The sequence below is a fragment of the Suillus paluster genome (assembly GCF_016628075.1).
Source record: "Suillus paluster strain FC165 chromosome Unknown EDB91scaffold_16, whole genome shotgun sequence".
NCBI classification, from domain to species: domain Eukaryota; kingdom Fungi; phylum Basidiomycota; class Agaricomycetes; order Boletales; family Suillaceae; genus Suillus; species Suillus paluster.
The window spans coordinates 219,331-246,962 of NW_024537576.1; the positions used below are offsets into that span (position 1 = coordinate 219,331).

The window sequence follows — 27,632 nt, forward strand, 5'->3', positions numbered from 1 at the left end:
GAGGGTTGGAGGTGATGACAAGGTAAACTTGTGTCTGGAGAGGGAGCAAAGTCCTATGGAGAATTCCCACTAGTAGAGACAGTGGGAAGACATGTAATATTAAGACTGGGGAGTAACTATGTACAGGATATGTTTTATATACTTCTATTTAGGAGGCAGTGACTAGTTAGTACTTGGTAGGAGGCTATGTACCGAGCATCGTTTGTAAGTAGACACAGGTGAAAAACATGAGTTGGAGCAGATATCAATATGTATGCATCGGATCAGTTAGTTGAGTGGTTATTGGAAGTACCGGTGATCCGGGAAGTAAGTACTATGTGCAAATGGGGAAAGTATATACCTAAATGGGGAAAGGAGTTTTACAGTAGAATGGATGATGCGAAAGACAACCAATGAGGCAGTTGAGCAGAGCCATAGGAGCCAATGTGGGAGCCGATGGGATGAGTGGAGGATGGACGGAGCAGAGGTGGTAGGAGAGCAGGGGAAGTATGAGGTCGGGCAGAGCGGATATTAATATCGGAGGAGTGGTTTGATCAGGTATATGACAGAGCTGAAGCCAAGCCCTGACCCCTCTGCTTCTCTGTCCAAGCACGGTTCCTAACAGCAATAAACAAAGTGTCAATAACACCTTGATTTTTCCTTATCTCCCCTCAATCTTATACCATCACCGTAAATTCTAATTGTCTCTATAATGCTCATCACTAATACTGAAGATCACCTCGACCTCGCCAATACAACATCACTTCCACGACAATGTTGTTTACATCAGAACACCCAGGGCCGTTGGTATGTGTTTTCAATATATTTTGATTTCTCATTATGACATTGATATACTATAGAAAATTATATCACATTTGAAGGATGCCATAAAGTTACTCTGCGACCCTTGGAAATCTTTGCAACTTGAGATTATAGTAAGTATATGCGTGTATTATGCACTTAATGGCACTGAAATCTAAGGTATGTACTACTTTTTTGAAAATTCTCGCACTTGCCTTGTGTGTTTTACAGTTTGGCAGGCCATTCTCTTGCAGGCCTTCTGTTCTCTCATAGGCCTGTGCTCTTGCACCCCATCTCTTGTGCCCCCCTCCTCTTGTGCCCCCCCTCTCTTGTGCCCTATTCATCTCTCTCTCATCCCATCTCTCATGCACCGTCTTTTGTGTCACCCTGTCTCTCTCTTGCCCTGTCACCCTGTCTCTTATGTCACCCCATCTCTGTTGCTGTCTCTGTTGCTTCTAACACCAATTACTGGCACATTGTTTCAGATTGTTTCACTCTTGCTGAGGTATGTATTCATTACAGTTTGTAGTTACACACACTGACTCTCATAATTACTACTAATGGATATTTTGCACTTATCTGTTGCTTGTCCCTGCTTGTCTGTGCCTGCTGCGACTAATTGTTTGTGTGTCCTGCTGCATATTTCTGCTTGTCTACCACAGTTTGCATTGGTCTGAATTGGTGAGTCAGTTTTCATGTCCATTGTGTTCTTCAACATTAACATTCACTCTTGTTCACATTCCGACATTTCATAGCAGGTGACGTCTAGCATGGCTAGCATTGTTCTTTTGTATTTAGGGTGGGTTTTCTTCAGGATCCCTCTGTATGCTAATTTTTGTGTTTAACTTCATGCCCTGGAGGTTGAATTCCCTCAGGATGGACATGTCAATGATATCGCACTTGTCTTTGAGTGTTCCCACATTGGCCAAGGTTCATTTTGTATTAGCACTAAGAACATACATCACTAACAGATTTTGTGAAGGAAGGGATAATGACCTAGGTCACCTAGCAAGAGTCCACGCTCCAATTAATTTGAAGGATCCTGAACCGCAGGCTGGTGGCCATTCAAAGTGCAAGGCACCCGCGCCTGTGCATGCCAAGTTGCAAAGAAGTTCAAGGAAGTAGCTGTCCACACCTCATGTATTCACAATGCACATTTGCTTTCATTTGCTACTGAATTGCTGCCTGTATCATTAACCCACTGATGGATTGCACATTTCCTGGTTCTGGTATTTGCTCTTGATTTCCTGCATTCGCATACATAGGCTTGGAACAATGTACTCAATTGCATCTCACTTCTTTGTACCATCATTAATTCAATGCAATGCCTTGTTGTATTGGAACAAGATTGCAATGTCTGATCAATCTGAGTGAAATTGAAATGCCTGATATACCAAGCAATGTCTGATATATCGGGACACCAGCCTAATGCCAGGGTATTGTCATATGACAGGTGGAATGGCAGAGTTGAGTTTCCTAACATTGTCTGACATTGAGGGCTTGCGCCAGATAGTTGTGGCAGATGTGGTAGGTCTGACATTGCTATGTATAGCCATGTCTGGGTTGAGGAATTTTGGTGATGATACAGCCAAGGTGTGACAAGCTGTCAAATGTCAGAACCACTCCCATTTTAAGTGAGCATTTGTAAGCTGACTGCTTACTACATGCTTACCTTATCATATATCATGTGACCCATCCCCTTATATTCTGCCACTTTTGTACCATTTGGTTTAGACTTGGGTCTCCTACCTACCATCACATATTTGTTTGTACAACACTCAAAGAATCCACAGTTTTGTCCTGTTACTTTCATCTGATTTGTTTAGTGTTCCTTGTCGTTTCCCTGACAAGGTTTCACTTTTTTTTTAACAGAAATGAAACTCATTGATCTCCTAAACTCATTATAATGACTACTTCTCAACTGCCAGGCTACCTGCCCACTACCTGACCTGTCAAACTGCCTTCCATACGAAGGAAACCTACCATCTCTGAACCCTTGAGCATGTGACAGCATGCGAAGAACAAAAAACAACCACCTCCCCCAGATCCACCCTTGTCTCCTCTAATGTCTATATCTTTGGATAACATGCCCATCAAGCATGTCACTCCTACAACTGTATACTGTGACTCTTCATTAGACTCAGAGCCTGACAACCTGCATATACCATATTCTTGTTTTTGCAAGATGACTAGATCTGCTAGTGTCTAACAGTCTGCTCCCAGCAAGCCACCAAAACTCTTGGCAGGTGAACTTACACCTGAGGTCACCCGCAACTGGGACAATGCTTGTGCTACATATTTCATGCACAAAGGAATCAACACTGAAGACCAAGTGAAGATGATAGCATTTGGAATGCTGGACCCACATCTACACACTTAGTATCTGGCTCAGTGAGCTGTTCTAGATGCTGGAACTTTTGCTGAGTATATGGCTGCTCTCAAAGATGCTTGGCTCAAAACCCACTGGGATACCAAGCTCTGCAGGAAGGTTCTGGGATCACAACAAGGCAACTGCACATTCTATGAATGGGCCTTAAAGCTACAGAATCAGAATGTGCTACTGTATGGCAACACAGCTCACCTGTTGAACGTTCAACTACACAACCAACTCAAAGCTAACATCTGTGATGAGCTCACTATCCCCGTACTCAGAGAAAAACTCGTTGACAACCTGACTCTTAAGAAATGGATCAAGGAGGTCAAGCATCTTGACGACAAATGTCTTGAGGATCTTGCCTCCCACAAAAAGATTGACAAGGATCTATACAAGTCCTCAAAGTGTACCACATCCTCCAACAAAATGACATCCTCAAAGACGTACAACCCATCATCTTCTTGTCTAGGGACTCTGTCAGAAGCCTAATGCACCTTGCTGATGAAACACAAAGGCTGTTTCAAGTGCCAAAAGTTCTATGTCTTGCATTAGTTGAAGGAATGCACTGATGGTGCGCCTGAAGCATCCTCCTACAAGACACTTATGGAATCTGATGCCATCACAGCCAAACCAAAGACTAAGACCATGGCTGCTGTCAGAGCTGTAGGCACTGTTATGCTGTCATCAGTACTTGATGATGGGTCAGACTCTGAAGATGATATGTGCATAGCCCCTTTTGAAACCGCCCACCTTATATGGCCCTGTCTCTTGATGGGACCCTCTTCCAATTCTTTGAATGCATTGATGCTTTGATTGACCACAGGTCACATCTAGTTCTGATTGATGAAAGCATCAACAAGCTTGGACTGCGTAAATGAAAACTGCATGCAAAAATAGAAGCAAACTCAGCCACATACTACAGTGACCTAACTCTGTATTAATGTCATGAATGCTCCCTACTGCATCTAAAATTCAATTATCAAAACCTAAGTCATCTATCCGATAAGATTAGATTAGATAAGATCCCTGATAAGATAAGATGGATAACCGATTAACGATCACTATCTTCAATTCACATCTATACTATATCGACGTCATCCATCTATATCTGAAACCCTAGACATCCGACGCTCATCACATCCTTAAAAGTCCTACGATCAGGCACCGGCTACATCATAAGCATCAGTATGCCTCTATGATCGAACCACAACCGAGAGTCCCTTATGAGCCGTCTCTCAAAGTCATCACCTCTTCACATCGCATACCTTCACGTCCCACACATGACACGTTAAGAGTTACCTCTGTCATTCACCGAACCTTTTACATTGGAACCTGTTGCACAGTCACAACTAAAACCCTGAACTCCTATCACAGAAGCGCCACTCATAAAGAAGCATGCTCATTATCGAAAACCCTGGAGAAACCCTTAGATCCAATCGTACTCGATGCATCTCCAGACCCTACCTTCTATCGAGATCCTTAAATCACCGCTCGAGACTTCTTGTCACAGAACTCTCTCACTCCCTCATATCCGTTCACCCTGAATAGAAGCAGTACCCTGAGACCCTGCTTAATCACCGATACCCTAACTCCTATGAACCCCTTCTTGTAGTTGATTGGTTGGTAAGAAACCCCATACCCTAGGTGCAATGTTATGACCGTATATAGATACATTACCACCTTTCATACTCAGATATCTCCGACACAAGTATAGTATATAGTAGAGGTAGTAGTCAGTAGTACTCCTTAGACTTAACCTCTTCGTTCTTACGTCATCGTAGACCTAGACGTTCCCTCTCAATACTACCCCCTTGTTATTCTTCTCTCAGACGAGTCCTGTGGTGTGAATCGGCCTCCAAACATCTACTAGTTAGATTAAGGGATGTTGGTCATAACAATTATATGAGTGAACGGATGTAGTGTTGCCGCGGTTCCAGCTTTTGTTGGCTTTAGCTGTGGGTGGAGCTGTAATTAGCCGAGCTGTGTACCTAGTTATAGCTTATGTAATATATGGCTTGGTCCAGTCAATGGACCTGTTTTACAGGCTTCAAGCCAGCTTTAAAATTAGAATATATATTTGCGCTTAATTATAAATACATTGGTAATAATAATACTTAGGGTCAAATGCCCAAAAAGGAAACACTACCATTTGATCCTTGATACTACACAATACAAGTGTTCCTTACACCTTTGGGCATTTTCCATCATCAATCACAATAAGAGATGTCTGTAAACTATGTTTGCTGTTGTCTTTTCCTCTCCCTCTCTTCCGAACAGCGATTGAATGTCTCGTCAACATCACACTCTCGATAATGCAGTGTATAGCTGACCATGTGCGAACAAATCTGTGCGCAAGTCAAGCACGGCTTTCTCTAGCGTCAGCCCTTGACATCCGTTGAATGTTGTTGCATAGGCAGGTCGCAGAGGAAACTGTTTGCGAATTACAGTCCAGCTTGAACGTGCTAGATTGAAGGTGAACGTGATCCAAGGCAAGCAATGTATCTCTCCGGTATGAGGAATCTAAACTTCGACAAATCTGCGATGAAGAGCGGTGATCCGAACACGCGCATTTTGCACCAATCCGTTTTCGACTGACATGTTATGTTGTATTGCACACACGGCATTCACTTTGAGATCTAATCGATGAGGGGGTGTGTTCGGATGGGTCAACATTGCGAGATAGTCTGGAGTCTGCTCTGGAGTGTCTGGAGGAGCTTGGTCTGCTTCTTTGAGAGTGTCCGAACTGAAGTACGATTCTGTGATGTTCCTCAGTCTTTTTTTTCATTGTCAGGTTGCAGTGATGCTCACCATAATCTCCAGGTAGGGCAACTAACATGATCTCGTTGATTTCAGCTACAAACACGTTCCGCAGAGATAGAAAGGCGTGCTGGAGGCAAGCCATGGGGTCATCGAGAATGTGAGGAGGGAAGAGGAAATTGAGAGCATCGTTAATGTTGGAGACACGATGGATGAGGTCCAGAGATTGACGTACACCTGAGCAGTCTTCTCCCTATGTATCAATGAAGTTGGTGTAAGTCGGGTCTCCAATGCTCACGACAGGCGCTACAGTCATTGACCATCATTTGATTTTTCACCATCATTTGCGTTTACCTTGTATGACACTCGAATTTAATACTATCCCATGTAACATTTTTGTTCTATCATACAAGTTATATGCCTAACTACATATTGGCAGTAATGATAGGTATAAAAGACCTCGAACAACTGTGCGATGTTATGTTTTGTTGTGAAATTTTCACTATTATACGTCCCTGAAAGCAAAACAACTAGAATCGGATTCATAAATTGAAGAAATACATGCAAACAACCTTCAAGCACATCACTGTTCTATTCCGCAAGGGAGCTGATGAGTGTGTGTGTTGCCAGAATGTTGCCGGTGCAGAGTGTCTCAATAGTATCTTATCAGTGTCACCGAAGCAAAATAAGCGAGATCCGATAAACATGAACTTGATATATGATCAAGGATCATCGTGTCGCGCTTTGATACAGGTGTACTTCATGCACGTCTGTTGAGTACAGTAGTAACACAGTGGCAATCCATGAGTGTGCTGTTCAGTCCATCAACCTTTACTCACCACTCGAGATGGCCAAGCATGCACAGTCTGTCTCGATGAAAAAATGGCTCGCATCTCATGAACGAGAAAAAGCCATTGCTCATGCCATAGAGGATGCAAAGTGGCTGGAGAGAAATGAAGTGCGCAGGCAAGAATATAAGGAGGAGTTGAGGCAGTGGGAGGAAGAGCGAGCAAAGGCAAAGTTGGAGAGACAACGCATGACACATGTCAAACTGAAGCTTGGGAGACTCGAGGCCCCACTCCCAAAGCCAGCACTCACCCACATTGACGAGGAAGAGGATGAGTCAAATGATAGCAAGGAAGAATATTAATCTGCGCGACTAGGGAATAAATCTGCCTTTTTGGGTGAACTCAAATGATGGTGAACGTATGATAACACCAAGATTTATGCACTTTTCATTGCGGAATAATGTCTCATTTGATGTTCTTCAAAATTTTGTTTGAAGTAGATTAGCTATCTATCATGACATCCCCGAAAGCAATTTTCGAGATTGTGTCGGGTTGTGTTGTGGTAGACATCCGAAAATTTTGAACTCAAATGACAGTCAATGACTGTACTTGGCGAAAATCGCCCAAGCCGATGAGTGGAATTCCACCGAAAGGTTTGTCATAGACATTCATGATTCAACAGCATAAGTCGTGGACACACTGTCATGCAGCTTTATTTGTCATCAGCAATTCATCCCATATGATTGCACTTGCATTTCAAATGAGATCAGCTCATGCGGAAAAGGGATGGATGTTGGAATGTAGGGCCACACTGTCTTCGGTTATGGGTATTCCAAACATGTAATGAGCAGTCCATCCATGTTTATATGCAGTTGCACACAGTGCACTGCTTCTGACGATGAGTATGAGAGAAAGCGAACTGCCAATGCAAATAGGAGACTGCTGAGTGCACAACGATAGTGAGCGCTCAAGCAAATCAGACAGCGTGTGGAGCTCATGTGGAGCGCAGACAGGAGAGTCATGTGAATTGGTTCCATGGGATCAAATGTTTCATCCTTAGATATATTAGACATACTCTAAAATCACATCTGATATTGACGATCATGAATCAGGATGGGTCCCCAAGCTGACGTAAGTGAATCTTCTAATCCAATGTTCGGAAAGCTAAGTCGAATTAGTTGTATTGTAGTCTCAATCATGCTCGTAAGATACAAGCGGAACAAGCAGAGATAAGGAGAATGGGACATAGATCTGTGAAGACGGGGGCAGGAGAACATGTCGCAAAAACAAGGGCGGGAGAACATAAAAAGGACAAGCACCAGAACAAGTAAAGGTAGTGGTAAACAAGAAGCAAGAGATCAGAACTGATGAAAATGAGAAAAATCAATGTAATATGCCATAGATGATAGCAGCATCTTCAATGTTGTCGCACTCCTGGATTGCAATAGCATTGAGAAGAGTGTCATGTGCAGAACTGTTGCCTGAAACTCCACTGGTGTTAAGTGTGAAAGACCCATCAGAGTCAGACCCTGTCTTGCGTAGCAGCGCATATTCCATGTCTCGCTGTGATGCCGCCCATCCTTTGGTAAAGTTAAGTCTCTCCTTTTTGAGGATGAACTTAATGATCTGCAGCGCTTCCATCAGGACTGGGCTGAGGCGATTCCGTTTTTTGGTGTATGTCTCACTACTCGATGAGAACACCTGCTCGCATGGAACAGTGGATGCCTGTGTCGGGAGGTAGTCCATCGCAACAGCATAAATAGTTGGGAACATGCCCTGAGATGCCTGGTTGACACTTCATGGTCAATGACAAAAGTGCAAGAGAGACGTAAGGCTTACCTTCCAAAATGATAGTATATCTGTTCCCTTGGGGCTGTAGGTAGCCGTACTGTAAGCCTTGAACTCCTGATCAACCATTTGGACACTATCATAACAATCTGACAGTGTTTCCATATCAGGAAGTCCGTAGATGTGTGCACCTAGTGTGCCTGGCTGTTGTGGCACTTCAGTAATTGGAGATGGCGCAGAGCCAGAGGTGTTTGTCCCTCTCTTTCCATGCATCTGCAGGATATAAGTTCAGAGTTGTACTGTTACTGGTGAAATAGACGTACCAGTTTGATTATGTGCTTCTTGGCATCCTTGGCTCGCTGCTGGCCCCAGTGTTTTTCCATCCATGACATGCGCATTGTAGGATCAATGACTATGAGAGGAATGATGAGAGTTAAACTTGATTAAAGTACACAGGACTGACACATTGCAACAGCATAGGTGTTCGTGGCGCTCATGTGATCATCATACTTGTCCGTCCAATCCAACCCTATGTCAACTAAAGGCGCAAGGTGTGGTATTAGGACCAACTTGTTCCAGTGCTGGATCATTTTCTTGAAAGTGGGAACTGCACCACTCAGTATGGGAGTGCTTTCACTGGACATCATTTGCTGAGCAGCGTGCGGCACCTAATATAAAATGCTAAAACAGATTGCAAGTTTCAAACATGTAAGTACTGACCTCCAAAATCACTTCGACATCCTGTAGGACGAGCCATTCCATCAGACTCAACTTCTTGTCGATCATGTGGTGTTGAAGGGGGGAGTCACAGAATAAATCCACGGCCTAGTTCTCTGTTAGTCCATGTATTTAGTGGGGTGGACGCTTACCTGGCGAAGGGTTCATAAACAGTTCAGCATGACATAGGTTGAATCCCAATTTGTGGGCTCGTCATGTAGCAGTTGCACGACAGGGAGTTGGATGATTGCACCTGAGTTGTCTTGGAACCACTTCTCATCGTTTCCTGTGGTAATGATTACACTAAAACTATTATGTTGTTTGTCTGATGTGCGGATGGTGTGTATGAGGAGCCTCGCCCAATCCAGGGCTTTGCCTTGGATGGCTTCAACATACGTATCTTTGTCAATGGTCTTACCCTCAACTACCCATCTGTCAACCACACCTGAAAAGTCGGCTTTCCAGTAGTCATTGAGAACATGCCTCACACAGATGTTGATGATGTGAGGAAAGCACGGGATCCTCTGTTCGACAGGATGAAAATGTATCCCGCGTGACTCCAATAGACACGATAACTCTTGCATGGAAGTATGATTGTTTCCCACATTATCAAGAGTAAAATGACCTGACTAAATGAAGTCAGTGCATGTCACATTGAAAAAACTAGATACTTACTTTATCTGTTACATTGGCACGATCGAGGAGGCCCAGTATGGATGAGCCCAGGCTATCTCCTGCATGACTCCCTGGGTATGGTGAAAAGCTATTAGTGCTGCTTTTAAGATGAGCACATTAGTCCAATCTTCTTTGGCGATTCAGTGAGCAGTGATTGCCATAAATGAACAGAGATTAGAATCCGACCACAGGTCGGAGGTAAACGAGATCTTTCCTTGCGCCTTCTGAAAAAATATAAGACACTTCATGGGACTCTCGACAGTAATACACTTACCGCAAGGTCGCTCTTTAAGGCCTCGAAGTAGTCATTGAAAGCATCAAGGATCAATTCCCGCAATTTGGTGCAGTGACAGATGTCAGAATCGTTTAACTCCGGTTGCAGAAGACAGATCAGTCGATGAAATTCAGGGCATTCGATGAGATTGATTGCCTGAAGACATTAGTAATGATAGCTTGTAGAAAGTAGTCAGTGATTCACCTGGTCATCAACAACGATAAACTTGACAAGCTGTCAATGCATTTCATCAATGGTGAAGTCGGGTAATTCATCTTGCAGAGGTCCTAACTGCCTGAGCTGCATGTCATCACAATCAGAGGGTGAACCAAGGGAATCAATGGTACAAGTCGGATCCTTCTTCAACCATCTACGGATCATTGCAAGGGTCCAACCTTCATCAAAAAGATCATTCAAAGACTTGATCTGTATCTGCCATTCATGGTGCTCTGCCTCTTCTAAGTAAAGGTCAGTGTGACAATTGAAAATGTGCATTCAACGACCTCCAGAGGCAGTAGAGTTAGCATATGATGTTGCTGGGTATGAGGCATCCTCTTGATTCATTTGCCTGGTAAAGAATGTAAGAAAGAAAAAATGTCTTGCACTGACGCAGACGTGATACTTACTCGCAATGTATGCAGATCCTGCGCTTAGCAACTTTATCTTCCCTAAAAAAGAAAAGAATGTTGTCAGAGCTTTTAGGTTTTTTGGCGCGACCACCGGTGGCCAAAGGGTCGGTTGTAGTGGAATGGATGGTGTTGACTGCAGTTTGCAGTTTGCAGTGGGCTAGGGCCTGTAGGTGCCCTGACCGTAGGTGCAGGCAAGCTGTCCGTTTCTTTGTCTGCAGAGACATCCTCAAGGTTGAAAGACTCCCCTTCTTCCACTGTAGGATCTGTGTGACTTGGACCAGCACAAGCTGCATCATCATCTCGATATCTGCAAGGGAGCTGCCGGTCTCAATGTGGGTTTGTAAATCCTGCAACAGCAATGGGGATGATGGCGGCAGGGGCCAAGATGGGAGCAGCGACAACAGCAGTGGGAATGGGTATAGGAGCGGTGACGGCAGCAGTGGGGGTAGCGACAATTGGAGTGGGAATGGGAGCAGCAGTAATGACCTTGGGTGCACACCGGCGAAGTGGCATATTGGTAGTACTGTAGTAGACTAGTAGTAATGAAGACCCAACAATGCAATCCCTCTTTATATAAATGGAAAAATATCAATGAGTACTGTAGAAAGTAGTATGGAGTTCTGGACCACTTACTTGTAAAGTTCAAAGGGTGCTGAGCAATAGGGTGTAGGTGGCCGTACAAGGTGAAGAGCCAGAGTCTAGACAGCATGGCAACTCCTGGGTCGTGCCTTCACCCTCATGATCAACCGATCAGTTCATTGAGTGCTGAAACTAGACATAAGGTGTTTGTCATATACCTGATTCGACCGCTCCGATACTAATATCCGCTCTGCTTTCTGACCCCTCTGCCCCATTCATCCTCCACTCCGTCCTATCACAAGTCCGCATTCTGCCCTACGCTTCCGCTCAACCACTCAACTGGTCCCCTTCCATAAACCTCTCCATTCAACTGGACCTCTTTCCCCTTTTAGATATATGCCTTTCCTTTTCAGTACTTAGACCATTACTTCCGGATCACCGGTAATTCCTATTACCGCTCGATCACTGATCCGATGTGTACATATTGATATCCGCCCCGACTTATGTCTTTCCTATGTAAAGTACTTACAAATGATATCCTTGGTACATAGCTTTACTACATAGTTATCCTGGTCACTGCCTCATACATAAAAGTATATAACATATCATGTACTTAGATATTTTTCCTTAGTCTTAATATTACTTGTCTTCTCACAGTTACATCTTGTGAGAATTCTCAGTAGGACCTTGCCTCCCCTGGACACAAGTCTCAACTTGTCGTCCCCTCCGACCCTCTGATCCCCCACTCCGACTTAGAGCTGTGCTCTAAGTCTTTCCCATATACTCCGCCCCTATCCAATATTCTCCCTCGTCCCTCTGCATCATCCTCCGCCTTCTCCGCCCCTGCCAAACATTCCCCTGCTCCTATCCACCCTCTGCATCATCCCCCATCTTCTCTGCTCCGTTCCTAGTCGGCCCACCGCTAGCAGCTCTTACTCCCCGACCCTCAAAGCGGACCAAAGCGGTCCACTCGTCCTATCGTCGGACAACGTCGGACCCGCTCCAAATTTGGGGCACATACTCGGCTAAGGGCGCAGCGCAAGAGCTGAAGTCAAGCCCCGACCCCTCTGCCTCTTGAGCCGGCACGGTACCTAACAGTGTTGTTGATTGGATATTCCCTGCAGGAAATGTGAGTGAAAAATGTTTCTACCCAATACTGATAAAAACGCGACGCACAGATTGGTTGACTAGCCATAGCAGATGCCCATGATCGATGTCGAGTGGAATATATGGTGCCCTGTTAGCATTCCGCAGTAACTACTGCAGGGTGGGATATAAGTGAACCCCATCAATAATTGATTACATCAGAGGCAAAGACCTCAACCACCGCTCAGTGCTCAGTAAGCACTTTTCCTGGTCATTCATACTAAGTTGAAGTTCAACGCCCCTGCATATAGCTCTCCCAGAACCAGTATGTAGGCAGTAGGTACGAGCAAAGGTGGAAGGTAGAAAAAACTTCTAAGTATCCAGATATCACTGTAGTATTGCTGGGATGGTCATCGTGCAAGAGAAGTAGTGGGTGGAGAACATAGCCGCTGATTGATTGAGTGCTGGATGAGCCTGGATTAGTGTTGCCACGAACTGAACCCAATCGAAACGAGGTGGGAGTTTGTTCTAGGTTTGATGGGTCGAGGTGAAATGAACTGAAGTATAATGAATACAGCTCAAAGCTCCAGCCAATGAGAAGTGTTTGTAAAGTGAAGTAGATATGAAGTGGCTATGTTTCATTCTATGTTATCATCATCAACATTTTGTAATAGATCAGCAAGCTCGTCGAACTTCCCCGTAACTATGTATCAATTCCTCTGCAGCCCTTCATGTCACAGGCCCTGAAATCCGATAGTCATCCTCTTTTGCAATCAAATCCCTAGTGAAACATAGTCTCTCCTGTCTGTAAGAAAACTTGAGAATCTGGAGTGCTTCCAATACTTGTGGTGAGAGTCTGCTTCAATGGAGTGTGCATGTTTCTTTGCTGGATGAAAATACATGTTCACACGGCACAGAGGATGCCTGAGCTGGCAGGACATCCATAGCAATGCAGAAAAATAGTGGATAGACTTTTTCCATGCACTGAAATCGACTTTAGCGCCTTCCTTATGTGAAGGAAAAGTCGAGCTCACCTCCCAGAAGCGAACAAGATCAGTCACACGCTCGCCCGCATTGAATGTGACTGGTTCACGCTCATAATGCTCAAGCTCATGCAGAGCATCTTGAGGGTAAAATGGTGGATGTGCATGAGCGGCGGACCATGGCAGACTCATGTAGCCTGGGTGAGAGTGATGATGCTGTTGCTCAGATGCCGAAGAGATACTAGTAGCAGAAGCTGCAGAACTGTTCCACTGGTGAAAACTCATGTTTGGTGAATACAATACTAAACTCACAGTACAACGCACAAATTTATACAATGACCTAGACACTGGTCACCTAACCACGCTGGAGGATTGCTCAACATTTGTATTGTACAGCATTGCAGGTGCCTGTCCTCTGGTGCTAAAGCAGTACTGCGGTCTGATGAAAATATGTATAATCATGTTCTAGACCAAAAGGTTCGAGGATGGGAAACGGAGGAGCAGAATACATTGAGGAAATGCTAGAGATGTGAGGTTGATGGAGTACTACTCTAACAAATCACCAAGTCACAGGCCAGATTTAGCATTTCATTTGGCAGTTCGTTCCTAATTCAATGCTTATCTACAATGAGGTGTAAACAAATCAAGTTGTATCGAACTGCCTCAATTTCAAACCAAACCCGAATTACCTTGAGGTCACTTCAGTTCGACAGCAACACTAGCCTGGATCTATATCACATTGCAATAAAGTCAGAAAGGGAACTTAGGGAAGTGACTCATTGGTTTAATGGCAAGTACCTCATGGAGGTTCCATAACTGCGCAATGTCAATTAGAGCATGGTGGTGGGAGACTCATAATTGGCTAATAATAAATATCCTACAGCCCAGACTAGACGAGACTCACTGGGGCTGTAGCAACATGAATACATGCATTCATTTTATGTACATATAAGTACTAGTAGCTACATGTGTTCCATCAACAGTGTCAGCTACTTTTGCTGCATGGAGTTGAAGTTGGGGCATGTGGTTGGGAGCTGTTATGTGGATGTAAACTTCCAGATAACTTGAACTTCAGTTCACAAGTGAGATGAAATGGACTACTCACATACGAGTTGATCGGCAAAGAGGCATTGCCTTCAGTGGATATGGGGGTGTCACCTCGGTCACCTGATATTCATCAGGGATTGCAGGAGTATGTGTGGAAAGATCATTGGGCTTGCTGAAATCGAGCAAGCACGTAGCTGATGCGGGCAATGTGGCACGAATACCATGCAGTAATGAACAAAGATAGTCATAGTCAGGATCCTCTGAGAATGCAAGAGAGCGCGAGTAAATGAGAATACTCACGAACTCGACAGGAATTCCATGACACAAGACTTCAATGGTAGTGTTTACTTTATGCTCGAGTATGGCAGCGCTAGAAAGCTTCTCATGGCCATCAGATAACCATGGGAGGGAGCCACATAAGAAATATATCAACATATATGTCAGTGATTCGAGATCGTTGTGGGGACCTGGCTCGACTCCTAAGTGGTTGTTGATTGAGGCAAATGCGAGGGTGCCAGTAAGACATTGATCATGGTGAAATGGTATGTGCATTCTAGTTGAAGTGTTGCAGTACTCCTTCGCAATACCGAAGTTGATAATAAAGACAGTGTGCCTCAAATCGTTGAGACCCACCATGACATTCTGTGGTTTGATATCACCATGGACGTAATTGTGCAAGTGAATGTATTCGAAACGTGAGAGCTGAGTAAATGTATTAGCCTCTGCAACAACCCACCACAGACCAACTCACCAGTTGGTCACCGAGATTGACGACAGTATGAAGGCTGAATTTCTGACTGTGTATGAGGAATATATCATGCAGTGATGAACCAAGGAGGTTGAGAGCCAGAGCATGGTACGTCAACTCTCTACCGAACCAAAGTACATGGGGTATGCCAACCCCACCTTCGAGTTGTTTCAAAATGTGGTATTCGTGCTGCAGAGAAGACAAATTGTTGACAATGGGTTCCAGTTTGATGGCAACTACATCATTATTTATGATGTTTCATGCACAGTACATGACAGCTAAGTGAGAATCCGTCTGAATCAACATAGTCACCATATGAATGACATAGTTACATACTGTATGAACCAGATCCCAGAACATCTCCCAGTCTAAATCTTCCATCGACTCGAACAGGGACTTTACTCATGGTACACAATCCAATCAACACTGCAATCTTGAGTCCTGGAGCCTGAGGGAACGAGAAAATGTTTTCATACACATTTGTGAGTTGGTTGGAGCTGGCTTAAAATGGCTTAAGCCGTTTTAAGCCAGTGTTCATACATTCTCGATTCATAGCTGGTTTGCATGGCTGACTAACACTTTGAACCAATCTAAAGAGCTTACTGGTGACTTGGCTCACCTGTTTGGCCGAACTGCCGGTAGCCTATCCAGTAAATGCCGAGCCTGAGTCAGCCATAGCCAGGCCGCGGCACAACTACTTAGGCCTCGTCTGCAGTATCTGCCTTTGCTCCAAACTGAAGAAAGGTATGCGGGGGTTTACCAGAACATCAGCAAAACCCTAACCCTATGTGCAGCGTTGTGCAGCGCTGCACAGCAATCACAATGTCACATATGAAGTTCAATAAAGTCTAATGATGTTCGGGTGCATTCCGGCATTTCCCGGCATTCGCCTCCTGACCTCCTTCCATGTGTGGTGTCTTGCAGAATAAATATAATTTACAGGCCTAGGTGCGTCTTTCTGTGGTGCATCTATCATATCCACATCTTCTTACCGGCTACTCCACCGCGGTCCCAATTTAAGTTTGTTATCAGCCAATCGATACAACTCAAAGTTCCTCAGGCTTAGATGGCACGTGCTAAATTCAGCGCCAGTATGTCTTGTGCTGCTCCCCCGTAAATCATACCCGAATACCGACGGGTCATTCGTGAAACGTCAGAATCATACATTTACCAATACCACTCACTCACACATGGCTTCACTCAAGCACACCGGTCCATCAACGTTTTACACGGAACTAGCAGAGCTACCCGTTCCTGTGACTGCTGATTTCGTTGGCGGTGATGGTGTGTCCGTCAACATAGCAATCAGTGACTTTTCACATTAATAGTAGACATCCGCCCAGTTGCACGAGTCACTTATTACTGTTCGCGATCACGAGCGTAACACCAATCGATCTCTAACCAAGACTTTCCCCATCATTACTTCTGAGTCTGACCAACAGACAACCCCTGCCGTCTCCCATGATTCCTCTGAAGTCAAGGCGTTCATAACGTCTCCTTCCAAGTCTCGTCAGGCACTTCTGCGAGAGATCACCGATGGCACAGGCGCAAAACGATTTGTCGAGATCTGGGCAGGCACCCAGATAGAGGCATCCTTGGATGTTACTAAGTATCATGACATTTTTCATACAGATGGTCAGTTGAACGATCTTTGTAAAGGCTCACAAATACATGCTCATCTGATTTAGAGGTCTTATCGTCGCTCTCATTCTCTCCATCGGAGACATCCCTTCTTTACACTGCTGAAGCAAATGTCAACGCCGACGACGACGCTTCAGACGATCCTTATCCAAAATTCAGATATACCCCGCACTTTGGTGAACCATCTCGTACGAAGAAAAGACCCACGATCTTTCTATTCCGCTGGACAAGGTCCACGGCATTTACCAGGGCCGCTAAGCAAGACATGTTACTTTGTGCGCTCTCACTGGCGCAGGTCACCCAAGTACCTGTCTTATTCGGCCAAGCTACTTTTGCAACAGAAGATATCATCTTCGCCACTGGATACGACCACACCAAAGATGGTCGAATACTGGGGGTTAAATGGTGCTTCAATCGTCCAACGGGTATATGGGAGCTTAGACTTCCCGAGTCAGCGAGCTTGCATGGAACGCCTTTTGGCACTAGAATCTCGTGCAACTCACTGAAGCTGACACCACTAGAACGATCTTGTCGTTCACCTCGTGTATTATACGACGACAGTCAAACACCCGTGAAGCTCTTCTGGCTTTCGAACCCCGTTGGCGGCGCTCATGCATCCTGTGTTTCTCTGGAATCTCGCGATCTCACTAATAGTACCAACAAGATCATCGTGGACACCGTCATGGAGCCTACCCCGGAAAATCACTTCCCAGGGCTTTATACGGAGTATAACATGCCTTCCAGGCCCTTTGTGCGTCGCGGAGACCACGTATATATCGCGCTCCACTCCACATGGCACTCGCGCACAACTGTGCTCTTCATTAACACAGAAACAGGAGCAATCACAGAGGAGACAAAAATGCACGACGGCGAACCTATGTACAGCTGGAACGTACTTGCTACAGACAGCAAGACACACTTCATCTGTTCGAGGAGCACGCCTACTGCCCCATCTGAAGTATTACTGGGATACTTCGATGAACATGGCAACCTCAGTTGGAAAGTCCTAGACAAACCAATGATTTCTGTAGAAAGTACGTTCAAGTCATTTCGGTTCCTGCCAATGTTTCATCTTGTCTTTCAGCGGAGAACGCGCTCAGTGACCTCACTGCATCAATTATACTCATCGGTGCACGTCCTCCTACAGAGACCCTCGTTATTCAGTCAAAGACGCTCTCGTCGAGGATCGGCCCAAAACCTGTTTGCGTGACCTTTCCACATGGAGGACCTCATTCAACGTCAACGACAGCGTTCACACCAGCCAATGCTGCACTAGCCCTAGAAGGATGTAAGTCTCTCTTCCAAACTATGCGACTACTGATTACTACCAGCACGCCCGCAGATACTATCTCCCTCCCCAACTATACCGGTTCCATGGGGTTCGGCGAAAAATACATCAGAAAACTTCTCGGGCATTGCGGGACGATGGACGTAGAAGACGTAGTAGAAAGCGTTAACGAGCTCATCCGACTCGGTATTTCAGAACACGGACGACAAGTCGTCCAAGGTGGAAGTCACGGCGGTTTTCTCTCTGCGCACCGTAAGACCCCTTCTCTCCACCCAACAGCGACGCGCTCATTAATAAACCAACTTCACACTCAGTGATAGGACAATACCCAAACCTATTCAACGCAGCAGTTATGCGCAACCCAGTCATCTCAGTAGGCGAGCTCACAGGATCCGACATCCCCGACTGGATCTACGCCGAATTCGGACTCGAATTCGCCCCCCAGTCGCTCATGACGCCCATCACGTACCAAACGCTATTCGAAGCATCGCCGATCGCGCATGTCGATCGCGTACGTGCGCCGGTTTTGTTACTGCTTGGAGAAGACGACTTGCGTGTGGTTCCGACGCAGGGGATGCGGTTTTATCATGCGCTCAAGGGGAGAGATAGGCGAGTGGAGATGTTGACGTTCCCGAAGGAGACGCATCCACTTGACGGGGTGGAGGCGGCGAGGGTTTCGTGGGAGGCTGGGAGGGACTGGTTTAAGGCGTTTGCGGAGGAACATTGATCATGTGGCAGCGCAAGCAAGTCACATTCTAGTAGGGTCATTTATGATTTGAAGTGATGGTATAATGTAACAGTGACACGCTACCTTGCAACCGTGATACCTATCTAAAGTTCAAGAAATGCTGGGGATGGTTCTCCGAAAGAAACTCCCGAGTAATGTCCGCAGCCTCTTCGGGATGAGGCCTCGTTGTTGTATTCCCGTGATTGCAGTTGTCGGTTGTCGGACAGAGCTGGGACATGTGAAACATTGCTCGTAAGTACTGCACAGTGCCACTATTAGCAGTAGTCAGATCAGATACCCGATATAAATGGCAGGACACGAAATGGACGCGTTGCTTGAGTTCAAACTTCGAGCATGCCCAAATTGAAAAAAGAAAGAAAAGGCCCTAGGTTGTGAAGGAACGAGCGCCGAAGAACGGGCGGCGGGACGTGGTGCACGGCACTTGCCGTGGCTTCTTGACTCGAACCGCCACGTCTCGCAACGATGGTGAAAGCGGATCCTCGCTGCGTGCGCTTCGCGCTGATAGAAGCAGCAGCGGCGTCCCTCTTAAAAACCCACTGGCACCTTCGAATTTTGTCTTTCTCCCCCACTTCTCTCTCTCTCACCCATGTCCACCCCCAGCTCTCCTGGCGATTCTTTGACCAGAAAATAGGCCTCGCTGGTCGCCTTCAACGCCCTGCTGCTGACTGACAGGTTCTCAGATCCTTCAGGCTCTCTCCAAGTTCCGGGCGGGCCTCCCGCTGCTGCCCCCCACTCGCAGCCAGACTTTGAAAAGCCCTCGAGACCAAATTGAAATAAACGAGACGAAAATTTACAAACTCCGGTACCCTACTACCCCACATTCTGAATTCAGCACTGACCACTTCAGAACTTGGTCTCCGGGTTCGTACCTCATGCATTATGGTTTGAAGACCTGTCGTGAATGGGGAGGTCTGCAGTTTTAGAGACCTCCCTAGTCATGATGGGAGCTACCAGAACATGTTATGCATGCCATCTCTCTCTCCGATTTTGGGCTTTGGGATTCGCAGCTGATACTTAACTTGTACCAGCATCGAACCCCAATGTTGAAATTTCGAAAACTCGCGAACCCACACGCTAATCATCTTCAACAATAAAACTGGCGCACACACGCGGTCGACATGCGCGATCGGAGATGTGTCATGAGCCGCTGGGGGGTATGAAATGACTGGGTTGCAATGTGACAGCGGCATCGCATAGGTCGAGGTATTGTCCTATGACTGTGAAGTGTGAAGTTGGTTGATTAATGAGCGCGTGTCCTAGGCCTCGTCTGCCTTTGCTCCAAACCGAAGAAAGGTATGTGGGGGTTTTACTAGAAATTTAAAGTGGACTCTGACGGGCTGACTGCGGGACCGTCCGGGATGGTAAACCACACCGTGACTGACTCGCCACGAAGTTCGAACCTACATTTCAAGCTCTATTACGGTGACGGAAGAGCTCTCTAATATACATCGATCCTACAGCTGATTCATTTCAACATCCCACCCTACACATGCTGGATGTGTACTCTTTCCTCGGTACTTCCTCGTGTTTCCGTGGTTCGCTATCGCAACAGTGAAAGCCAGTTGGTGTGGGACGAAATCAACCGGCAGCTCAAATCATTTGCAGTTCCTGGGTAATCCTTACAGAACTACTTGGACTCCAGTCATTCCAACACACATCCCTACAAACATTGGATGTGCGCTCCTCTCACGTAGCGGACAGCGAAGCCGTCGCTCATATCATCTTCCCTATACTCCCTGGATGCTACATCCGGTACGCGTGGCATGATGTCAACAGGCATCTCGAATCTCCCAATTCTTCTGCGGATCTTGGCTGACATCTTGCTGCGGTTTGTAATCTATACCTTAGATTCCAAGTTAGGGAGAGAGGTGGAGACGAACAAGGTAGATCATTACTCATTAATCACATCCGTCGGCCCCCACCATATTCCAACGTACTGCTGACACATGATATAAATCACTGACATGCGCTACAATGTTATATGCGGCATGTACAAAATTCCTCGTTTCATTCGTTTGAGAGAGTTGCCAGTGCAATCCTTGTTTCAAATATTTGCAAGTATACACCTGTTCGGACTAGTCACGGCTCGTCATTGGACGAGCAGCAGTGTCCTCGAAGAATGTAATACATTTTCATTAATTGTTATATAGATGGGTGTAGTTTTGTATTATGGAGACTGGCCTGAGTGACTGGGTCTACATCTATCTAGCTGGCCCTTAGACGCGAGAGGTTTTTCCCGATAGGCTAACACTGTACCGCCGAGAAACCATGACAAACATTCCTCGCAAGCGAAAACGATCAAGGAATGTTTGTAACCTCTTTTGTAATGAACGTTAGTCCCCTATAGTATTAGTAGTGGTCGCCGAGAAATCGGTGGATCTCTGTAACAATCCTCTCGTATCGCATTCCTCGCAAGCGAAGAGGAGGAATGTTTGTAACTTCTTTTGCAATGGAAGTGCCAGGGTGATTTACCAATTTCATCACAATGGCCGATCACCAGGCGATGAGTTACAGCAAATCCGGGTTACAGTTATTCACCTGGATTGAATCACTTACATGATTCAGGGGCGCGTGTGGTGCTCGGCCGGGATAGCAGAATGCCGAGCCTGCGTGCCAGGACGTATATATGTAATGTTGCAATCATAGGTTTGAAGACCAACTCACTCGCATTCCCTCCAATTTCTCCAACAACGAATCAAGTAGCGTCATGTCGTTCGTGATCGAGGGTGTTCTTACAAACGTCAAGTACTCCGGCTACGTGTTAACGTTGCAGAACAATGAGGTTACTGTAGCCCCGCCTACCACAGACAAGAAAAATCAAAAAGTACGTGGCTATTATATGGAAGAAATGTTCCGAGCCTAGTGCTGACAAGGGATATCAATAGTGGAGGGCGCCACTTAACACCGAAACCATGGAAGTGGGTGGGCCGATGGAAATCGTGACCGAGCCTCGCGAGCCTAATCCTTACCTCGGATGGAATGACCGAGTCAGTCTGTCTGAGAGCCTATAAAGTATTCTCATTCGAATCTCACCGATTTTACAGGTTAACTTGCCGCCGAAACTGAAAATGGTCGCCGCGGGCACTTTTGATTGGCAGTGTGGAACACTAATCGAAATATCTAAAGGGTCACCGTGTGTATCAGGTCGTCATTCAAACCTATCTCAGACTACTGACGTGGACATAATGATTGTCTGATGCAGTTTGCAAATCACTGTCAATGACTCTGTAGGAGGCAATGCCAAGACGTACCACTTGAAGGTCACTAAAAGCGACAATGTCCTTGTAGGTTACTGTACCATTTTTTTAAAAAGAAATTCATTGACACATGATGCACCTCAGCCGCGATATGGCGTCATGTTCAAGGAGTTCAAAACCGGAGACCCGGTCATCGACGAAGAAAAGTGGACGTGGGAGCATGCCAGTCAGATGAGTTTGCCGTGATAATAGATTTGCTCTGGGGCTTGCAAGGTTGTTTGTGTCTGTTTTGTGCGTTTTGCGCTAGGACTCCTGTTGTCATACTACTTGTTTAAACGTTTACTACTCGTGATGCATCGCACTCTACTTGTTTCCGAAATACTCCTCGATGTATTCGTGCATGTCAGAAAATGTGCCTTGTATGGTACTGTCGACAAATCATTGTCCCGGAGGTCCCTTGCGCACTTGCCAGAACGTGCAAATTATTCCACGAGCCTGCAACAGATTTGCTCTGGGCTGATATAGATGAATTAACCCACTGCTGCTAGGTTGTGTACCGAGGCTACATCCGATCATCATATATCGTCACGATTTATGGTCTACGGTCAGTGCGACCTATTCGCGCTCTGTTCATTGACTCACCGAGCATCTATTAAATGCAGTCATGGCACTCTCGAGACCTCCAGCCATTATTTGAGCATAAGACCTGTCAATTTTTGCGTCATGCCGCCCGTGTCTGCTCATTGAATCTATCATGGGAATCTGATCAAAATTTTCACCTTCTCTCAATCCTCCTCATCGAGACATGCATGTTCCTGGGGTTGCTGTCGTTAATAACCGTTCTAGACTCAAGCAGATACTTGCGTCTATTCCCGTCCCCCACGTTGCGTTGTTGTGCCCTACCAGCCGTTCCTCCGCACTTGAAATATATTGTCACCCGCTGTGCTGCTTTGGAGGACCTATCCATCAAGCCCTCTTCTTATTTCAGCGTAGACGATGAGCTGCCCCTGCTGTCTGACAGTGTCCGTTGTACAAGCAGCTTGTAACTTTATCTGGTCCATCGCTCGACTGGGCAGCATGGGAGCATATTTCCAACATTCCTACCCTTCTCACAATTAGGATTAGAGGGGGGGAGCAATGTGCCTTCTCGAACCTCAATAATCTCAATTTCGCACCTTTCCTCAACCTCACGACTCTCTCATCATATACGAATACGGCCGCGTACATCATGACAGTCCTGCAACACTCGGTATTCCCCGCGCTGAAAAGGTTCGAGATGGCTGTCGTTGCATTGCCTTGGACAGAGGCTGAGCAGCTCTTTCGTGCACTGTCCCAGTGCAAAGCATGGCAGACCCTTGAACACATTTCTATGGTGGTCTACGATCCAGGAGTTCAGGAGCCCTCAGACTTCTTTTTGGCAGCTGTTACTCAATTCGCTGGTTTCACGCAGCTCCGAAGCCTGCATCTCTTCCTCCGTCACTCCATCTTCCTTGATAACGACCTTCTTTTGGAAGAAATGTCAAGCTGGCTGCACGTTCGCTCTCTGACAATAGAAGCCTCGCATTGTCATTCACCTACCGTGACATCCCGCAGATTATTCGCAGGGCTTCGTCGATGTCCTTTTCCCTTATTTGATCGTTTTCTTGGCGATATCACATGGGTTCCTGTCGGGGCTGCTACATAGTGTATCCCCATGATGACAGCTTCCATCGGCTTGAAACTGCTTCCATCCTCCTCCCCTAGTAATCCTCTTCCCATATCCCTCCTCGCCAGTCTTTGCCCGATCCTCGCCTCACTTTGGTCTCGAAACCGCTTTGCTGCCGGCTTTCAAAGGATTTACCGCTACGGAGCGCTCTATATCACGATGCATGTGCTCTGTTGAAGTGCAAAATAGTGCAATGTAGATTGCAGGGATCAACACGCCTCCGGTCTCGTCGGACACCTGGCTCTTACCACGTATAGAATTTGAGTCCGTTGTGTTTTCTTTTGCGTTTACGACTCCGCTTTGAGTCTTGGCAGATCTCTACCTGCCTCATAGCAGGGTCTGTAGCCAAGATTAACTTCCAGTATGTACCTGTACGTCGAACCATTTGAAATTTCGCAGAAATTCACTTTTAAAGTTCAGTTTCGAAAGCACCTCGTGTCCTGTTGCTTGCTTTCGCGTTCCACCGTATCACCGCCTCAGGCCAACGTTTCAACGACGCATGTGCGCTCAGGTTGAATTTTTCGAACAGTCGGCGTCGGGCCTCCCCATCCCGCGCCGTATTTTGCCAACGACGGCACATGGAAGTCGATCATGATGGCATGGATCAACTTCGTGCTTTCACATTGTCTTGGACTCCAATGGCTCATCGATACCTGCAGCCCGATCATTTAGATTCCACTCTCATCACAGTCACATTAAGAATGGCTCAGGCGTCTACACCCTATCATAGCTAATTAACGTTCAATAGCGCCATCACCTTCTGAAGTTCTGATCGCCTCATAGATTACTGTATTGTCTTCGTGTTATGCATATAATGGCGAGGTAGAATGGTAAGTATCATCTACAGCTACTCGCATCATGTCTGACGACCGAGTCGCTTACAACTCCAATCTGCTGACCCGCTGATGAAAAGTCTATGAACCCCGCCACCATCAACGCCCTAGTAATGATACTTTTGCTTATCTTTTCCTATACATCCAGCTCTCTCTTCGATATGGGGTATTTCGGACCCGCCTTCGTACATGCATCTCGCCTGCAGGATACAGAGATCCTGACATGGAGTGCTTCCCCTCGACACCATACCAGTGGTTCTTTCTATGCATGATCGCCAATTCTCGGAGAATTATTACCCCTTTCCAGACCGCTGTGCATGTATGTGCGCTGTTTGTGCATCCCCAGGTGCGAGCAAGCCCCTGAATTGCCAACCGTCTGTATAGGATACTCATACGGGTGTGAGTTCCGAGTCGACTAGCTGCACATTAAGACACTTCTGCACTTGGTGGGCGACTGGCAGAAGGTAAAGTCTTGGAAGGATGGTGGTCCATGCAGGTACATTGATGTCAATGCTCAAATTGTGCTCTGAATTCTTTCGACAGGGACGAGCAGAGAGTCACCAAGAGCACGGGGGATGGTTTGCTAGACGCAAACGCACGCACGCACGACTCGATATGATGTGCAGTCACATTCAAATCTGACACCGGAGAATGTCGTATTTGGCGAATACTATCACTAGTAGTCTGTGTTTGGCGATGAAGCAGGCGCGTTTCGAACCTGTACGGTACTTACTTACATCTCGTCAGGGTGCTGATAGGATATCCATTTGGCCATCTACCACGGAGGCAATAAACTATGTGTGTCCCACATCTGCAAAACCACTGAAATGAACGCTTACGACTTCAGTAGCGATTAGTGGAGATGCTGAACACATAACCAAAAATGTGTGCTTACGAACGCAAACCAGAGAGCCTGTTTTGTTGGAGAGTAAACTTTGAGTTTATGTGCTCATCCGAGTCCCCTTTGATATTTCTTTCTTTTGATATTATCGCAATGTATCAACCTCGAACCATACGTTCCAGGACCTTCGGAATTCTGGTTCCTAGAACATCTGGAGACTTTCGATAGACGAGTGCTGTGCCACGTATGTCACAAAAATCTTCAGCTACAGACAGCATTTTTCGTGTTGAATAGGTTCAGCGTGTTCTGTTTTCGTCTGCGACAGCGTGAATGATTCCATATTCCAACAATACCAGCCGAACCCGAGCGAGTCGTGTATAATATAGCAAATTGATGTACAAGAGGTCCTATAGACTCGGGTGCCCTCTAAAGTTTGTTATGCATCAGAGCCCCAGGTATTGGTGAGTAGTCGTCATCGTCACTACGAGAGGTACATAAGACACATAAGGTTTGTGCAGGAGCAACACCTACTCAGGATAGCCATCATTGAAAACGCCGAAGTCGCCATGCATCTCCTGTTGGAGTGAGACGGATCAAATCAGGTTCCAGTAAACGGAACTGAAAACATACTGCATCATATATTTCGTCCTCTTCGCCCTCGTCGTCGAGAGGGTCCCAAGGTGGCTCGACATCCTCCCACCTGCATAGAAGTTCCCATATTGCACCACTGAGTCACGAGACAATTTGAACTCACCTGTCGATCGGATCGTCATTTTTCTCATCCCCGCGGTGACCATAAGGCCACAGCCAGAACTTAGAACGAGGCTGTTTCAACCTATACAAGGGTACGTATTTTGCAGCCGGGTCGCTTCCTTGACGAGATACGCCATTGGTAGTTTCTAAAGACCAGGCGAAACCGACTGCACCTCCAGCAGTGGCAGGTGGCGCGACAGGTACATTGGCTTTGAGTGTTGCAGAAATGCTATACGCCTCTACGCCAAGTGAGCACAGCGCAGACATTTTGAACTCGCACACCAGACTTACTCTTTTCAGACAAATGCATCATATACGCTGCGCAAGATATCACTTCGGTGACGATGAACTTCCCTTTGAGAATATCAGGCATGGACTTGAGTAATTCGATGATGCGTTCGTCATTCGGAAGGCTGCTGTATCTTGGCTCGTGCATAACCAGCACAGCTGCTCGTTTTCTACCATCAAACTGCAAATCGGCTTCAAAGGCGACATTCAGTACACTCTGCACACCACTGCAATACAGTCAGATATATGAGCCAAGTATTGCAATAGGACCTACACTTCAGAAGACATATTGACTTTTTTGGTAGTGACACCCCGCGATTTGATGATAAATTGGTCATCCCCTCTCTTGTTCTTGGGGTTGAAGTGCCGGATCCGCTAGATCTAAGTCGATCTTGTACTTTGAGGATTTGAGTTGCTCCTGGAAATGTGGGCGATATATGTTCCCCTCCCACTCGAATTCTCCGGTTTTGTTGTCGATCAACCCATAGTCACCCACCTGTGTTTTGTGTTAGCTCAATTGAAGCCGAGTAGCAGAGTCTTTACATACTGCAATTTTTTTTGGTGGATCCCAGTTGGCCCACTTAGATGCAGCGCCCTGAATGAGGTCGATGAACTTTCGTGACGCGTACTTCATCCCAACGATGTTGGAAAGCAACGGAGCCTTTAAGATGATGGGCAGAGCCTTTATCATTGAACATCCTTATATACCTTTTGACTGGCGCTAAGATATCATTGATAGACGATCTCGAAAGGCTTAATCGGGTCACACTGTGGGCATAAGAGAAAAAGCAGGGTGGCAGAGGTGACAACGAAACACGGTGGAAATATAACACAATCCATGGGTAGTTGAGTTTGAGACAACATGCCTAGGGTGGCATGTTAAATGACTGCAGGACATTAATGAGGGTGCAGAATGTTAAATCACCGAAGGATTGTTGTAGGCCCTCGTTGTATAAAAGTATGAGAGATCGGAACATGATCCAATTGGCCGCCTGGCGCCACCGACCTGAGTGCCTCCAACGATCCTTCAGTGATTTTGCATCCTCATTTATCCTGCAGTCATTTAACAATTAAAGCTCAAGCTAAGAGCCACCCTAATGTCTCAACTACGCA

The 27,632-nt window shown here is 46.1% G+C and overlaps 9 protein-coding genes across 9 annotated transcripts; 4 read left to right on the forward strand and 5 right to left on the reverse strand.

Moving 5' to 3' along the window:
• Nucleotides 1-6,758: 6,758 nt before the first annotated feature.
• EDB91DRAFT_1246702 (uncharacterized protein) lies at nt 6,759-7,061 on the forward strand (the record flags this gene model as incomplete). Its single annotated transcript, XM_041322698.1, has 1 exon — nt 6,759-7,061. One exon carries the CDS (start codon nt 6,759-6,761, stop codon nt 7,059-7,061), a length of 303 nt encoding a protein of 100 aa, XP_041178927.1.
• Nucleotides 7,062-9,368: 2,307 nt separating this feature from the next.
• EDB91DRAFT_1050699 (uncharacterized protein) lies at nt 9,369-9,788 on the reverse strand (the record flags this gene model as incomplete). Its single annotated transcript, XM_041313550.1, has 1 exon — nt 9,369-9,788. One exon carries the CDS (start codon nt 9,786-9,788, stop codon nt 9,369-9,371), a length of 420 nt encoding a protein of 139 aa, XP_041178928.1.
• A 3,236-nt stretch (nt 9,789-13,024) lies between these two features.
• Nucleotides 13,025-13,392, reverse strand: EDB91DRAFT_1123129 (uncharacterized protein). The gene is made up of 2 exons (XM_041318307.1): nt 13,348-13,392; nt 13,025-13,303 (listed from the first exon to the last, which is right to left on the reverse strand). The coding sequence occupies exons 1-2, from the start codon at nt 13,386-13,388 to the stop codon at nt 13,177-13,179; spliced, it is 168 nt and encodes a 55-aa protein (XP_041178929.1). The 5' UTR covers nt 13,389-13,392; the 3' UTR covers nt 13,025-13,176.
• EDB91DRAFT_1123131 (uncharacterized protein) lies at nt 13,379-13,968 on the reverse strand (the record flags this gene model as incomplete). Its single annotated transcript, XM_041318308.1, has 4 exons — nt 13,743-13,968; nt 13,545-13,692; nt 13,482-13,512; nt 13,379-13,431 (listed from the first exon to the last, which is right to left on the reverse strand). Coding segments are annotated over exons 1-3 (227 nt in total), but the record flags the coding sequence as incomplete, so codon positions are not given.
• Nucleotides 13,969-14,531: 563 nt separating this feature from the next.
• On the reverse strand, nt 14,532-15,631 carry EDB91DRAFT_1272611 (CSNK1A1 protein; the record flags this gene model as incomplete). The annotated part of the gene is made up of 3 exons (XM_041324600.1): nt 14,532-15,179; nt 15,229-15,461; nt 15,562-15,631. The coding sequence occupies 3 exons, from the start codon at nt 15,629-15,631 to the stop codon at nt 14,532-14,534; spliced, it is 951 nt and encodes a 316-aa protein (XP_041178931.1).
• A 784-nt stretch (nt 15,632-16,415) lies between these two features.
• Nucleotides 16,416-18,881, forward strand: EDB91DRAFT_1272620 (Alpha/Beta hydrolase protein; the record flags this gene model as incomplete). The annotated part of the gene is made up of 6 exons (XM_041324601.1): nt 16,416-16,517; nt 16,569-16,860; nt 16,914-17,900; nt 17,951-18,154; nt 18,209-18,406; nt 18,469-18,881. 6 exons carry the CDS (start codon nt 16,416-16,418, stop codon nt 18,879-18,881), a joined length of 2,196 nt encoding a protein of 731 aa, XP_041178932.1.
• A 2,532-nt stretch (nt 18,882-21,413) lies between these two features.
• Nucleotides 21,414-22,644, forward strand: EDB91DRAFT_1123153 (uncharacterized protein). Its single transcript, XM_041318309.1, has 6 exons — nt 21,414-21,507; nt 21,566-21,726; nt 21,788-21,889; nt 21,947-22,035; nt 22,105-22,186; nt 22,244-22,644. Exons 1-6 carry the CDS (start codon nt 21,459-21,461, stop codon nt 22,343-22,345), a joined length of 585 nt encoding a protein of 194 aa, XP_041178933.1. The 5' UTR covers nt 21,414-21,458; the 3' UTR covers nt 22,346-22,644.
• Nucleotides 22,645-23,236: 592 nt separating this feature from the next.
• On the forward strand, nt 23,237-24,007 carry EDB91DRAFT_191808 (uncharacterized protein). Its single transcript, XM_041326381.1, has one exon. It carries the CDS (start codon nt 23,328-23,330, stop codon nt 23,781-23,783), a length of 456 nt encoding a protein of 151 aa, XP_041178934.1. The 5' UTR covers nt 23,237-23,327; the 3' UTR covers nt 23,784-24,007.
• Nucleotides 24,008-26,005: 1,998 nt separating this feature from the next.
• EDB91DRAFT_1080688 (uncharacterized protein) lies at nt 26,006-27,153 on the reverse strand (the record flags this gene model as incomplete). Its single annotated transcript, XM_041315269.1, has 6 exons — nt 26,006-26,053; nt 26,109-26,178; nt 26,233-26,470; nt 26,523-26,746; nt 26,918-27,015; nt 27,067-27,153. 6 exons carry the CDS (start codon nt 27,151-27,153, stop codon nt 26,006-26,008), a joined length of 765 nt encoding a protein of 254 aa, XP_041178935.1.
• Between the last annotated feature and the right edge of the window lie 479 nt (nt 27,154-27,632).